Below are 15,995 nucleotides of genomic sequence, written 5' to 3' on the forward strand. Positions count from 1 at the left end.
ATTGCAGATGTGAGCGTGATAAAACATAGCCAAGGCCTTTTCGCTAACATTAAACGAGGACAGTTTTCTTAGTAGTCGTAATCTTTGCTGCCCTTTTTTGCTGATATAATCAGTATTTGCAGTAAAATTTAGTTTATTGTCTAGGATAGTACCAAGGTATTTAAAGGTTTGCACAATTTCAATAGTCTCTCCAGCTACAGAAACAATATCATTTCCCTTCTTGTCCCTACGAAAATCGATTATCATTTCTTTGGTTTTTTTAAGCACAAATTGCATGTCGCCACAGTGCAGCGCCATTTTGAAAAAAAAAAAAAAAAAAAGTTCTGATGCAACGGCTACTTTTTTCTTTTCTAAAAGCGAAATATTTAATTTTTTAAATCATTTATGCAAGCAGTTTATTCATAAAAATACACCACTTTTACAATTATTTACTATTAATAGTAACAAACACTGGAGACTCTTTAGTACTGGAGATTAAGTTTTGCCATATTTTAACACATTTATGCAAACGGTTTTTGATTTTTTTTTTGTCTCAAACAATTTTTGTTTACATTTGTATTGCTAAGTTATGTAAGTTCTATCATACTAATTCTACATTTATACGAAAAAAATGTTTACTTTTTTTTTAAAGAGAAAAAAAATCTATTTAGTATAATATAAGTTGAACAAAATTTAAAACAACAATTAATAAGTAATTTTTCATATTATTGCTTGAACTGCTACTTATTAATAATACAATGTAACACTTAACTAAAGCAAAATATTTTTATTTTTGCTGCGAAAGTTATTTCTTTCTTTTGAGAAATTAGAGATTGACCATTTACAAAGCAATTAGATCAATTGGATATTCATTATAAGACCTCAGTTAGGCCAGGTTCACATTTAACTTCACATTCACTTTCACCTAACCTTTAGTTTGCTGTATCGCTGGGGCACCACACAAGATCTGTCAACCTTCTTTCTCCATTCTTCTCTGTCATTTGTCTTTGATCGAATTTAATTATGATGTTCTTTCTGAAAATACTGATACCTGTCTTTTTACCTGCCTGGGTGGACCACTTCGGGAGGCCGATTTTGAGTTTGTGTTTCCACACAAACTGTCTTTGTAAGCGTGTTGTTTTTTTTTTTTAAATGCATCACTTCTAAAACAATACATTAGAACGACAATATGTTAACAAAGAAAGATGATTTTTGTGTATTTTCTGTGTCACTTATTTATACCTATCTGTAAGATGTGCAAGAAATGTTCACAACAAATATAAATATTAATATATTAATATTAATTAACTTTGTTTTATTTTACACTACCACTTAAGTTAAAAGAAAGCATTTATAAAGGATAAAAATGCAAATTGTATGTAAAAATTAAAAAAAAATAGTAAAGCTCCCCTCTCAGACCTACTGGTCTTTAGGGCTGATGATGTAAATGTGATCTGTTTCTGCGGCCCACGGTTAACGAGGGTGTCAGCACAACAACCAACCGCCTTTACTTTTCCCCAACAAACGTCAGCTGGATAGACTCAGAGGCGCCCAAAGATCCCGGAATTAAAAATCCCAGTCTTCACCGGGATTTGAATACGTGGCCTTGGTTCAGACGCCAAGCGCTTTACTGCTTAGCCACCACGCCCACCCTCCAACCCTGATCTGTTCGTAATATCCGAACGTTACCTTAGCTCTGTTTAGTTTATAAGAGCTGTCAATATTCTCCTGGCCTGAATAAGGCCCAGCTCTTATTACTAGTTCTACACGGTTTTTAACACACTCAAACCAAACAGTCTCACGTAGATTTATGGGGAACTGCTACGTCATGGAGTGTTTAAATTTTGTAAGGAAAACATGCAAAAAAAAAAGAACTTTAAAAATAAACAACAAAGCTTATATTAAGTATATTTATTAGTTTGCATCATTCATGTAATTAAATTTGTAATAAGCCTCAGACGACAATTTATAAGGGGGACTAATTCAGCTTATATCACCACTTCAATCAAGTACTATTCCTTTCCCTTGGAAATGGAACTAGTTCAGCTTATACAACAAAGTCAGTCAAGTACTATTTCTTTCCCTTGTTTGAGATATCAAACAAATTAATTTATAACCAATAGGTTAATTGGTTAATTGTTTAAAATAGTTCTTGTTTTGTCACGTAAAATAAATAATTGTGCAAAATTGCAGCTTGATTTCAGAGAAATAACGTGTACAAACTTTTGACCAGACAGACAGACAGACAGAGTGAGTTGATTTTAGCTTTGTAACAAAAAAAATAATACAGAAATCGTAGTAAAACTGATTATCTTGAGTTTTGCAAAAGAAGGTGAGTAATCTAAACAGCGTACAAGAAAAGTGCAAATCGAGAAAACCTGACAGCCTAGCACTACATCGAGATAAAACAAAAAGTTTATTATAACGCTAAATAAAGGAGTTCGCACTCAACTCAATTTTTTAAAAATCTTTATTTATACTTCTGTAAGCATGGGACATAACACTACCGCTGTTCCTGTATTATACATTTTCTTTTTCACATGTAATAAAAGAAACGCTGTCGTAATTGAAACCATTGCAATCTTTACACGGACGGATCCAAAATTTTCTCGGGAATTGGTGGGGGAGAAATGTTAAATTATTGTGCGTTTCAAGGGGGGATTTAGACCATATTGGTCAATTGGTGGTGGTGGGAGGGTATGCACTTAGCGCCCCCCCCCCGCCCCGATGCGCCAGTAAGTAATTGTATAGTTAGGGCAGATCCTCTTTGTTTCTGTGTGTGTTCGTCCGTGTCTGTTAGCACAAAGAACCAAAGGTAAAACCCACTGGATAATCATGGGATGAAATGTGAGAATGCTGACTGCGGCTTGTTCAACAAGTCCATGCAGCACATTCAAATCACAGGCCAACGCTGCAAGTGCAGAAGGCATGGCCCTACGACATTTTATTGACTTCGAACGTTTTAATGAGCACTACGACTCTCACACTCGACTTCGCCTGCATTGATTAGAACGGCCCCAATCGGGGATCTCCGGATTACTAGTATAGAGTAAGCAGTGGCGTAACTAAGGGGGGGGGAGGGGGGGGGAGAAATTTAAAATCCCCCCGGGCCCCCACCCAGGGGGGGCCCCCAAATGGGTGTCCGAAATTTATTTGTAAATATATAAATTAATATATTTGATTGACAAATAGTGTCAACGGGTGTCTTTTTTTTTTCAACATTTACGGATTAAAAATTTATCACAAAGACTAAACCTAAATCTAGGTCTATCAGTACGTTGACTTTGTTGACATTTTAAAAATATTTTTTTCCCACAGAGATCAAAGTTTTTTTTTAAGTTAGTTTTACATTTTAAACTTTGTTGCCACGAATAAAACTGCACGATATACAGCGAATTCCAGGTATCCTGTTACCTTTACTAATAGTAGATCTAAATGGCGAGTATTTTATGGCTACACTAATTAACCTTGAAGCAAAATTTACAGAATCGAGTATAACAGATCCAAAAGTTATTCTTAATAATGCTAGAATAGTCCATTATTCGGGTTTGGCGTCTATAATTTCAGAATTAAACTTCACTCTCGAGTTATTACCCCTCTATTCATCTTTCCTCAATCCAATGGAAACTCTATTTTTATTTCCATCTAATCCTTTTGCTTTCGCACAAAACATAAACAAAAAACAATGACGTAATATCATATAATATTAGCACATCCTTCCTTTTGAAGTTATTATCACACCCTTCATTTTAAAGTTCTTAAGAGTGATATCTACTAGCAGGGCCGGCCCTAGCATTTGCGGGGCCCTATGCGAAACGGATCGCGTGGGGCCTAGTCTGGGTAGGGATAAGCATAATGTCAATATTATTTTTTAAAAATTAGAAATTGGCCTACTTTCGTCTTTGCAATACATTTTTATCAAATGAAAGCTCGCAATGCCACTTTTTATTTATAGGCACCCCAAAATGTCAATTTCGTCTATTCTTCAGGAGATTTGAATAAATTAAAAAAAGTTCAGGACTTTATCGTATATTTTGCCTTTTCATGAGATTTTCTGGAGGCCCTGGAAAATCAGGAGGTCGCGAAAACCCTGTTATTTTATATACGTTATAATGGTTTAATTTAATAATGTACACTTAGAATTAGCGCGCATCCTATGAAAGTGCGGGGCCCACTGCGATCGCATAGGCTGCAATGGCCTAAGGCCGGCCCTGTCTACTAGGAACTTTAACAATTCGTCCACTTCTGGTTGTCTTGACTGGCACAACAAGTTCTCTAGACGTTGGTCTATAACTGTCTGTTTCGTTTGTTCCAACATTTTGCAGTTCATTGTCTCCATCGGTATCATAGTACCCAGAGATGTCTTCATCGAAACTCTTATTCAAAAAGCGTTGATTTCTTCTGTATGTTTTTCCGTTTGTCTTTATGTTGTAAGATCTGGGTGCTGAATGTTTTTTATGACAACTGCTTTCTGCCATGTTTGACCTAGACGAACTCTCCGACAGAATAATCTTTAGGTAGTTTTGCTTTTGCATTGTACTTCACTTTGCTTTTCATCTGTCGTTCGTTGAGTAATGTCTCTGCATTTTCAGCTACCGATGGTTTCAATAGTTTAGGATCAGTTGGAATGATTCCCTGAGTCTTCTACTCGTCATCAGTTGTGATGGTGAATACGGCAATCCGCTTATCGGAGTATTTCTATACTCGAGCATAACGAGATATGGATCTTTTCCACTTTTGTATGCTCTGAATCCTTTTGCTTGCGCACAAAACATAAACAACCAACAATGACCTAATACCATATAATATTAGGACAGAATCTTCTTCATGCAGTGGAAAATTAAGAATTTTTTGCCTATCTTGAATTCTGGTCAAAGCTCTTGCTCACAATTAATATAGTTCAGAAGAAACTACAAAAGTCTGGACTGCATATACGGGAAGCTGCTAAAGAAATTAGTACCCTTTCATGCTTTCTGCAAAATGATGAGAAACTGACAAAAACCCAATCCATCAAAAAAGCAAAAGAAGATAGTGAATACTATGGATTCCCTGTAATCAAAACAACCATAAGAAAGAAAAGAGTTGATGGGAAGTTGAGTTCTAATGTTGGAATGTCAATAGAACTGCAATTCAAACGTGTTGCGACAGAAGTGCTGGACAGATTTCATATGGAGATGAAGGGCAGATTGCAATGGATACCTTTGGGTTTCTTCTTGAACCAAGACACCTGTTAGATGAAGACCCGCTTATGACAAACTGTGCTACTTTTCCTGTTTGTATGATGAAATAAATGGAAAATCGCTTTTTCAATGATGTCATTGATGCACGAGCACTTTTCATCAACAAACCAGTAATGCAATCACCAATAGACATATTGAGGAAACAGGCTTCATATGGTAATTACGTGTGCTCAAACTTTGCGACCTCCTCCGAATACCGCTAACTCAGGCCACTTCCATTACGTCATGTGAGAGATCATTCTCAAAGCTCAAGTTCATCAAAAGCTATCTCAGGAGCACAATGACACAAGAAAGGCTTATCATGGCTTTAATGTTAGTGAAGTCACAAATACTAGAAAGTATCGATGTAGTTGATGTTATAGATGTCTTTGCTGCACAGAATGCACGACGTGAAGCGATATCAATTGAGATTTGTCACTTGTGCATTATTTAACAAATAAACAAAGGTATTTTTCATTAAAAGAGTCTTGCTTACTTTTTGTTAAGTTTACTGATATACTGAACCAATTTGATTTGGGGCTTATATATTTTTGCGTACATTATTCCATGTCATATGTCGAATGTCAAAATGCAAGGGGCCCCCAAAGAGGTCAATCCCCCCGGGCCCCCAAATCCCTAGTTACGCCCCTGAGAGTAAGTCATATCTTTTGATTAGAGGGGAAAAAAATCAGGAAAAAATTGACACTGTTACTAAGTATTGAAAGGATAACTAATAGAGCGTCAGGGTTAGGCTTGAAAAATGTAGTCTAGTTATGTATTAAATTTGATTCTGTTATTATTAAATATTGTTATTCGGAGATAGTAGAACCGTCTGTACCCATGGCCGGCCTTAGGCCACTTCAATCTATGCACCCACAGTGGACCCGCATTTTCATAGGCCCACAATGTCATATGCACCGTGCTAATTCTAACAGTAAATTATTAAATTAAACCATTATAACTTATAACAGGGTTCCCAAGGCCTCCTGATTTTCCAGGAGCTCCTGTAAAGCTCATGGAATTATTAGAATCTCTTGAAAAATTATCTTCTTATCTTATCTTAGATAATACAGACGTTACTTCATAACATAAAAAAACTACTTACAAATACACAAAATTGTTATTTTTGGGTGTCATTATTTATGCTATGCTATTAGAGCATAAAATGGGTTGCCTGAGCCAGCCAGGAAAACCAATGACTTTGCAGAACTAAAGTCATGACCATATTGACCTACGAATACTCGTAGGATTTAATCATCTTCTTTTTGGAAGTAACGTCTGTGTTTTATAATATAGAAGAAAAGATTCAATAGAAAACGCCAATCCTTCGCGCGAAAAAAAAAAAGGCATTGTGGGCTTTCATTTCATAAAAATGTAGTAATTGTCCGACCTGGGAATCTGATAGGCTAATCCCGAGTATGCTACTCTGTCTCGAAGTAGCCTCCGATGATTATGATATTATCTTATCTTATAAATTAAAGACGTTAGTTAAAATATAGATATATATGTTTTAATCGTATCAATGTGTTAATCATGTCATGTATGTCAATTAGAGAGTTCAACTCTGCCACGTCATTGGTTTTTCCAGGCTAAATTATGCAAAATTATCGCTACTGTACTTTGTAGTCTTCTGTCCTAAAGAGTCTCTATATTTAGTGATTTTAGAATTGGTGTTTAACTAGTCAAATGGGAAATTCGTTGTTGTTTTTTATTTAACGGCTTTATTTTACATCTGTTCTAGTTTCTTTGTTTCCCACGAATTGTGTGTCCCAAACAGAGGGAAAAAATTGGGTGTAACCAAGATTATATAGCCTTTCAATTTCTTGTTCAATTTGTTAATATTTCATTTAATAAACACTATTTGGTTGAAAAATATCTTGAAAGAAAGCCTTCAGGACAGAAGACTCAAAAGTAAAATAGCAATTATACATAAAACACTGAACCATAATCTTCAAATACAAAAACAAAATTTAATAAAATACTCAGAAAGACACAAAGATAAAGGCACATTCCTCGTCCCATATGCTAGGACAAATTTGTACAAATACTCCTTCTTCCCTAGTGCTATTAGAGCATGGAATGGGTTACCTGAGCTCGCCAGGAAAACCAGTGACTTGGCAGAATTTAAGTCATTGGTTAATATGCATGACTGAATGCATGACGCGTAGGACGTAATCATTTTCTTTTTTGAAGTAACGTTTGTATTATATAAGATAAGATAAGATAAGATAAGAAAGTGTAATTGGTATATCTAAATTCTACACCTATATAATCGATTCTTGTGAAAGTCTCAAGTCGATTAATTTGTTCATGTTTAATGATCGTTTCAAATAATTTTTTTTTTACTTGTGTGTTGTTTCAGATGGAAAAGCTGGGTATCAAGACTCGTCACCTGAAAGCATGTTTTTCCATCAAATTTTGTTTGATTACACTAGGGATTCTCATTACGTTAACCTTCTCACTATTTTACACCATCACAAATGAGAACATGGAGGAAATTACGTCATCCTGTAAAAAAAGCGATTACGACGTTGTACGAACGAAATCTCCGATCCATGTCGAGAACGACCGAGTCCAAACAATGAATGAGATCAGAAGACTGAGGGGAAACTTTGTCTTGAGCAAATCCCTGGGCACCTACCTCACCCCGCTGACTAAAGCTTTGACTGCATTCAATGACTCAATCTCTGAGTACATTCTAAGGTCTGGTCTAGGTCTCGAGTCTTACACTACTGAGGAAAAGGAAGACATTTGGACGGAAAACGGAATTCAGTATCGACCATTTCCATATTTGGAAAAGGCAGACAACCCATTTTATACTTCAGAATTTGAAGCTTACGTCCCTTTTGATAGATCATTATTTTTCGAAAGAGATGAAGATAAGGCATCACGTGACGTTCAACAGAAGAAGATCATATTATGGTGGCAACACAAGATCGCACAGGCTCCAATAGATGGGCTCCAACCGCTGCGGGCATGTCCAGACTTCCCTTGTGTTGTAACATCGGATAGAAACTACACAGCAATGAGCAGCGCAATGCTAATCAACGGTTGGTCTGTTTTGTTTAGTGATTCAGCACATTTTGTTTGGTTTGAATATCATAATTACATGTTCCATTTGAACCATTGTGTAAGCATTTAATCAAAGTTCAATGGTAGAGACATTTGACAATATAATATAAAGGTAGAAGGGCGGTAATGTTTAATTTCGTGATCTTTAGGGCGCCTCCATCCAAATCTAAAGCGGTTTTTCAAAAATCTCGGACTACTAAAACCTGCAGCGTATATGTTGAGAAAATTATATTTATGATATAATAAAATATTATCTGATAATTTCAAGGGTATAAAATAGATTTCAGACAAAAATAAAAAAAGTTTTAATGCAAACAATTATTCAAAATATGATTCAGCTTTCGCGTGCATTAGGCCTACTACTTCCCAATTTAGGTCTGGGTATATTCTTAATTTATGCACACTACACTATACATTAATTAACATCGAATAATTGATTGTGTCGGATTATCAAGAGTCATCTGTATATAAAACATTATTAGAGGAAATATTTTAAAATCGAATTATAATGTAAGGGTTTATAAAGAAACATTTATCAGATACAGGACTAGGACACGTTCTCCTGTTATGTAAAAACAAAAAGCCCTATCTTTGTCCATATCCGGCCCATTTAGTGGCTATTTCTGGTATCTCAAAATTTTGCCCACTGTAAATGAAATTCAAAATTAAAAAGGGGGTAACGTATTGTAGAGGTCCGTGATGTGCGTTTTGGATATTCATATGGCCCCATTGCCGAAAATGTTTTTGTTTCGTTTGGTATGCGCTTTGGACTGTCGTTTGTATGGTCTCTAGTTTGAGTCGTTCTGAGGGAGGTTGAGGATAAGATGTAGATCTAATTATCTTCAATATTAATGAACATATGAAAGATGTAAAACAAATATATGATTGGGCAGCACTTGACCTAAATGTGACTAAACCTATACGTGACTTGATCTATCTGTGACTTGACCTATATTTGACTTGACCTAGTGCGCCTTGACCTGAGTGTGATTTGACTAATATGTGACTTAACGTACATTGACTTGACCTATATGTGACATGACCTAAATGTTATTCGACACTTAATATCACATAAAAAATTAACTAAATCATATGACAAGTTGTTAACTTGGTTTTGGTAGAGGACAAGCACGCACACACACATACACCAGGGACATGATCGTATATTATAACAGGGACTGTTTAAAAATGACTAAATTAGATAAAAAACAAAATAAAAACAACAAATAACTGGTTAACAGGATGCTCAGAGCATCCCATGTGTCTAAGCGACATAAAAGTATATAAGTGGCATTATAGTGATATGTGTCTAAAACTTTAAAAGTGCATTAAATTTAACTATTTCAAAACATGATTATTTTTGTTGTACCTTAAATTTTTATTCAAGACTTAAGAAAGGGGGGGGGAGGGTATTTTACACGTAGGCAGGATCTATAAACAATTAATACTGTTATTTATGAACAAGTTTAGCCAATCGCTTTTAATTAAAAACTAAAACAATTATAGATATTGCTTTAAATTTGCCATTTTAACTAATATCTTTACATTTTCCCCCAGCTCAGTTCGTCAATGGGGAAAGCCCTCCAAAAAGACGAGCAGATCAAGTACTTATACATTACCAGATTGAAGCTCCGAATGACTACTGGTTCTATGGGGATTTGTTTGCGACAGACAATGGCTGGAACGGTATCTTCAACTGGACCATGTCTTACCGAATGGACGCCGATATTACGACCTATCACGGGGTTGTCAGGAGACGCCGTGCGGTCAGGCGACGAGATTACCGCGAGATATTAGCCAAGAAGACGGGGGTGGTGGCCTGGATGGTGTCGAACTGTGAGACAAGCTCCAGGAGAGAAAATTACATCGCAGAGCTTCAGAAATATCTACAAGTGGATGTCTATGGTAAATGTGGGAAGCATAAATGCCCCAGAATATGTGATAGGCAATGCCTTCAGGACATCAACGAGAAATACAAGTTTTACATCGGGTTTGAGAGTAGCCTTTGTAGAGATTACATTACAGAAAAACTGTACAGATACTTCAACACCGACATGATCGTGATAGCTCGAGGTCACGACACCTACTCGCGACTTCTTCCGTCGGAGATATTTATCAACACGGCCAACTTTAAATCCCCTAAAGAGCTTGCTGAGATGATTCTCTACCTCGACTCCCACGATGAGGACTACATCGCGATGCTGAAAGAGAAAGATAAGTATGTGTCTGTGTACGAAGACTACCCGCTCAATAATTCTTTTCTAGAGTATCGCTACGAAGCTGTGCCCATGTGTGAGGTTTGTAGACGTCTTTGGAACTTGAAGAATTACGCAAAAGTTTACCATGATATGTCGGCCTGGTTTTACAAGAAAGAGTATCAATGCCTTACCCCGCAAGACATTGAATACTGGGCAAAAAAACTTTTCAAACAAATGCTATTTTTCCTAACCTTGATTATCTTTTTGATTTTATTAAGTGTGTTTACGTTGTATCGTATTCTGAGAATCGTCCCCACCTATTTAATACCTGGAAATGTAAGATGAAACCTGATCTGGGGCCACATAGGACAAGGACATAATGCAAGACGAATGTGACATAGCTATTGCTTGTTCAAGTGTGTCATTTGACATGCATGACTGAATCAGTCTAAACCAAAGTTCCTTAAATTAATCACTCTTGGACTTATTCTTCTTCTACCCAAAAAGTCTTTCTGATCAAGGAATCTGAATTAGTTGAACGCTTCAGACTGCATCCCAACAGAGCACAAGAAATAAGTGAACTATTTTCTATACACACATCGACCTAATAAACAATGTGTCCTAGTTTATATGGATAGTTTATCTTAAGAAGACACCACAAAGAAAGGAGCTAGAATACTCATCAATTACTATGGATCCGAGATACTAGAAATGTCCATTGCAACTGGTGAGCACTCTGATAGCCATAGAGAAGAAAGAGGAGCACTAGACTTAGAAGCTACCAGGCAAGTACATCACTTAAGTACGCTGAACATTTAGATAGTTTTCTGACCAATGCCAAAAAAGTTCTTAAAAGTTTGAAGACTCTGATGCCTCCTATGTGAAACAACTGAGGACATTGTCAACAAGAACAGCAAGAAAACTCATCTCCAATACATCCCAGAACATAATTAAATAAGTAAATAGAAGGCTGACATACTTGTCCATCCGTGGAATGATTTAGCAATCGAAAATTCCACTCTATCTGAAAGAAACTAAGAAACTAAAAGTGGGTCGAATGAACGAGAAATTAACACAGTACCATCCGAAGTACAATAAAGCTATCCAACACGATCAACGTCTAACTTTTCAAACAGGACACAACAGAATTTCCGAACGCTAAAAATTGGGACAACCAAAACTTAACACTTGTGGGGAGTCAACAGAGAATGCCGACTATATCCTTCAAAAATGATTTTTCAGATGCAAGAACAAGACATGGGCCCCAAAACTATATTGAGAGCTGCCAGATCTAGAAACTAATGCGCAGTTCATCTCAGTCTAGTCATCTGAACACTCCAATATAATAATAAGAGCGCAGAAGAACGCTTTACTTATTTGCTTTATTCTTGTGCACTCACAGAAGAGTCCTTAGCTCCAACACCTTTCTATTTATTCTGAACTCCTGAAGACGCTCTCCAGCAGGTAACTTATGTTTTCTCACGTATGAATGGCTGCCTGTGGTCTATGGGACAAACTTTTCCATCCCTAAAGAAAAAGCCCTTGCCGAAGACAGGCGCAGATTACAAATATAAACTTAAATAAACTCCCCCCCCCCCCCCCAATCGGGGATTTGTCTTCCTCAGGTGTGACAAAATATGTAGGTCACGAATGGGATTGCGTAGTCACATGAAACACTGCACTCATTATTGATCGTCTGGATCGAAGACATTGCCATTATTACAATACCTCAATTGAACTCATACCGTCTCGGAAACTAAAACTTTCTTGGTGGGAGGGCTCAAAACTTAGGCACAGGTACCAGCTCTAACAATTCTTCTAGAAATTTGATAGTTGAAGTTGATGCATATTCTTCGAAAAGAATTACTAGCTCGTTGACCACATTGGGAAAACTGTAGTTTAACCGTTATAATTTTTTCAAAGTATAAAAAGCATTCCATTTAAATTTGAAGAGAACTAAAAAAATATTTATCTTCGGGTATTTCCGCATCTATGCACTATTCATTAAACAGTGTGATAAATGAATTTTCAGGAACTTTTTGCGCACCGTCTCTTAAGTTTAGATCTATAGACATATCATTAGAATGTTATATAGTATATACTCTGAGTACATTTATACATTTGGTTAACCAGGATTGTTTTTATGGGTGAGGGGGGGGGGAAATAGAAGCGAGTAAAAAATGTCTCTTTTTTGTGTGTGTGTGTTTTAAATCCATCCATAAGTTCTTAAGAGTAAAATGCTCTATCTTTCAAGGGTTGGTTTGCTGTATAAAGAAGGATGTTTTAAAAGCCTTTTTAATTTAATATAGGCCATATACTTGTTTTCTTTGATTTAGTCTTCAGGCACGGCTTTTTATAATCAAACATCATGGCATTTACATTTTGTTAGAAGGGGGGGAAATGATTAAAAACTATTAAAAGGTCATATCTTTATTTAATTAGTATTTTTACAATACCTCTATTCAAGTCAGAACTTCATGGAATCTGGATCCATGAACCTGGATCCACCAGAAACCAGGAACGCAGACAGCTGATTAAAAAAATAAAAACGGTTCTAACGATTTGGCTTAAAGATTTAACAGCAGGTGTATATCGCTGAGAAAGGAATTACTAGCTCATTGGCCACAATGGGGAAAACTCTAGTTTGACCGTTATAGTTTTTCAAACTAAAAATAAATAGATGTAAATTAGGCTGGGGACTATAGCTAGGTCTAATTTGCAACTCAGGTTGTCACCGGTTCGATATCCGAATTAAACCAAAATTGTGTTAATTATTTTTTTTTTATTATTTTATACTATTTTAAGTTTAATAAAGGGAAGTATTGTCTTTTAAAAAATTACTCTAATATATATATGTTTAAATTTAGAATTCTTAGATTAATAATTTCTGTATCTTATGTTGTAGATAATTATTCCAACTTAAATTTGAATCCTTTGTGGAACAATCTCTTGAACACGCCTCTTTCGTCTGCTTGCTGAACTAGTGTACATTATTTGCAAACATTTCAGAGATTAAATTATATCAAAAGTCACGTTTATAATTAAAATTGATTATACAAGTAATTGAACAATTGTTTTTTTCAAGAATTTTTACTGCTTTTTTTAGTTTTATATTTGATATTACATTCGTATAAAAATACATAAAATCATTTTTTTTCTTTTTACTGTTTTCAGTTTCTTTTTCAATTACAATAATTATGAATACCAACAAATTCTATGCAACACTGTTAAGCTGTCAACATCATTAATATGATGATAGAGTACTTATTTTGTATTCTTGGCGTGGAGAAATATGTTACTACTGCTGTACACTATCGAAGGTTACAGCCATTACAGAGCGCCTTTGATTCAAATGCGGTTTAAAGTTGTTAAAATTTGCATAAAAACAGCAAAGATGTATACAATTAATGCTTTTTTTTCTCTCTTTAAGCAGATGAAGATTTGAGATCATTTCTGTGGATGGCGTTGTTTGCGTTGTATTAGATGTCAATAATTTCAAGTCAAACGTCAGGAGTCAGACTATAGATCTATGTTGAATGTACTGGGAGACCCTCAGTTCTCTCAGGTCGCTGCGGATGCAATTGTCAGTTAAAGAAGTGACAGAAAACACATAGATATCTCCAGACTTGAAGAAAACTTGAGGAACACATTGATATCTCCAGACTTGAAGAAAACTTGAGGAACACATTGATATCTCCAGACTTGAAGAAAACTTGAGGAACACATTGATATCTCCAGACTTGAAGAAAACTTGAGGAACACATTGATATCTCCAGACTTGAAGAAAACTTGAGGAAAACGTACAAACAACAATCTTGAAGTTGAACGAATATGAAAACATAGAGAGACTGAGTGACAGAGCGTTCGGCTTCCAAACCACTGAAGACTTGGACCAAGTTTTACAAAAACATATGCACTTAAGTTTTTAGTGTTTACAGGTTAATTTTGAGCCTCGGGATATTTAAGACGCCCCTGTAACCACCCTACTCTAATATGTACCTGGCATACGTCGGGAAAGTAAGGGCGCTGGCAGCTTAATACCATTGTTAAATGGTCTACCATAAAACAATGAGCTATATTTCTAGGGCCCCCTCTTGCCCGGGAGCCCCCCCCCCCCAAAAAAAAAATAGTCACAGTTATATTATCAATCATTTTGAAGAAATAGCCTTTCAAAGGGTCCCTTATCTCTAAAAGTTTGGGGCCTTGTCAAGTTTAAGTCTGGCTTTGCATTGAAAAAGATGAGAACTCCACTGATTAATAATGAGCTGTAAACGTCAGGAGAATGCGTTTCTTCAGTGAAAAATGCATGAAAACGCTTTAAGCGTCGGGGCTTCGCCCCGAAATTCACGGATGAATAGTGAGCTGTAGATGTCAGGAGCAGGCATTTCTGCAGTGAAAAATGCAAGAAAACGCTTTTGGCGTCGGGGCTTCGCCCCGAACTCCAATGATGGATGAAGAGCTGTAGATGTCAGGAGAATGCGTTTCTGCAGTGAAGAATGCAAGAAAATACTGAGAAATACTGCTTATTATTATTATTATTATATATATATATAATATATATATATATATATATATATATATATATATATATATATATATATATATATATATATATATATATATATATATATATATATATATATATATATATATATATATATATGCTGTACGCACGTTTATGTACAGGGTTAGGGTTTCCTGGGCGTTAGGGTTAGGGTTTGGAAAAAAATCGCCCCCCCACTCCAAAGTTCTGGATCCGCTAGTGGCCTATGGTCAAGGAATATTTAAGCCATGACCTTGTTTTGATTGTCTTAAGTAACATAATGTCAAAGATTCATTGTTAAATAAAAGCTAATTACACAATCTATTATGGATAATGATACTTGAAGAAATCTAATTGTAATACATGTCAGAAGATTGATTTTTAATAATCATTTAGAGTTGTTTTAACTTGAAAACAAACTGAAAAGGTAATAAAATGAAGTTTCTGTCTTATATTAAATTTTTCTTTGCTTTTCAATAAATTTACTAGTTTATTGATACAAACGACAGACAGACGACAAAAAACAAATAGCTGCTCTTCACCTTACGAGGTCTGCTAAAAAAAGATTATTTGAGACTTTTATTGGAACTAACAGTGTCATCTGCGTAGACAAAAGGCAAGCCAATGAACGAGCCTTTGTGTAGTAACATTTAGACCTTAAAATATGAATATCTCAGCTTTTTCTAGATCTAGTCGTACAATAATCAATTTTGCGATTGGAAATATTTTTTTTTTAATTGCTTTAGGCCTGTAACATCGTAACTTTTAGGCTAACAGCTTGCTCATTGCGCTATGGTCCAATCTTTCTTGTGTCTTCGTTTTGTCTAGCCGGATACTTCCTTTTGTAGGGTCGTCTTTGTAATAAGTATGACTTTTTGACCCCTTTAGCACGACGACTCCTAACAACGTCAGAGCAATTCGTTAGAAAACAAAAGCGGCTGGACAGCCTATACACGTGAGCCCTACTTACATATAAAGTAGTTT

The 15,995-nt window shown here is 35.7% G+C and overlaps 1 protein-coding gene across 6 annotated transcripts in view; it reads left to right on the plus strand.

The window, feature by feature from the left end:
* The window catches only part of LOC106076505 (alpha-(1,3)-fucosyltransferase fut-1-like), a 32,517-nt gene extending 16,536 nt beyond the window's left edge, over positions 1-15,981 (plus strand). For 2 of the 6 annotated variants that reach the window (XM_056043919.1, XM_056043918.1), the window contains exons 2-3: positions 7,561-8,248; positions 9,828-13,629. In XM_056043919.1, coding sequence (XP_055899894.1) covers positions 7,561-8,248; positions 9,828-10,813 — 1,674 coding nt within the window. In that variant the 3' untranslated portion in view covers positions 10,814-13,629. Of the gene's footprint in view, positions 1-2,733; positions 3,029-7,560; positions 8,249-9,827; positions 13,630-13,898 lie in introns of those variants that run through there. The other 4 variants (XR_008780129.1, XR_008780128.1, XM_056043922.1 and 1 more) reach the window with 4 other exon arrangements.
* Positions 15,982-15,995: the final 14 nt, after the last annotated feature.

The sequence above is a fragment of the Biomphalaria glabrata genome, chromosome 10 (assembly GCF_947242115.1).
Source record: "Biomphalaria glabrata chromosome 10, xgBioGlab47.1, whole genome shotgun sequence".
Taxonomy (NCBI): domain Eukaryota; kingdom Metazoa; phylum Mollusca; class Gastropoda; family Planorbidae; genus Biomphalaria; species Biomphalaria glabrata.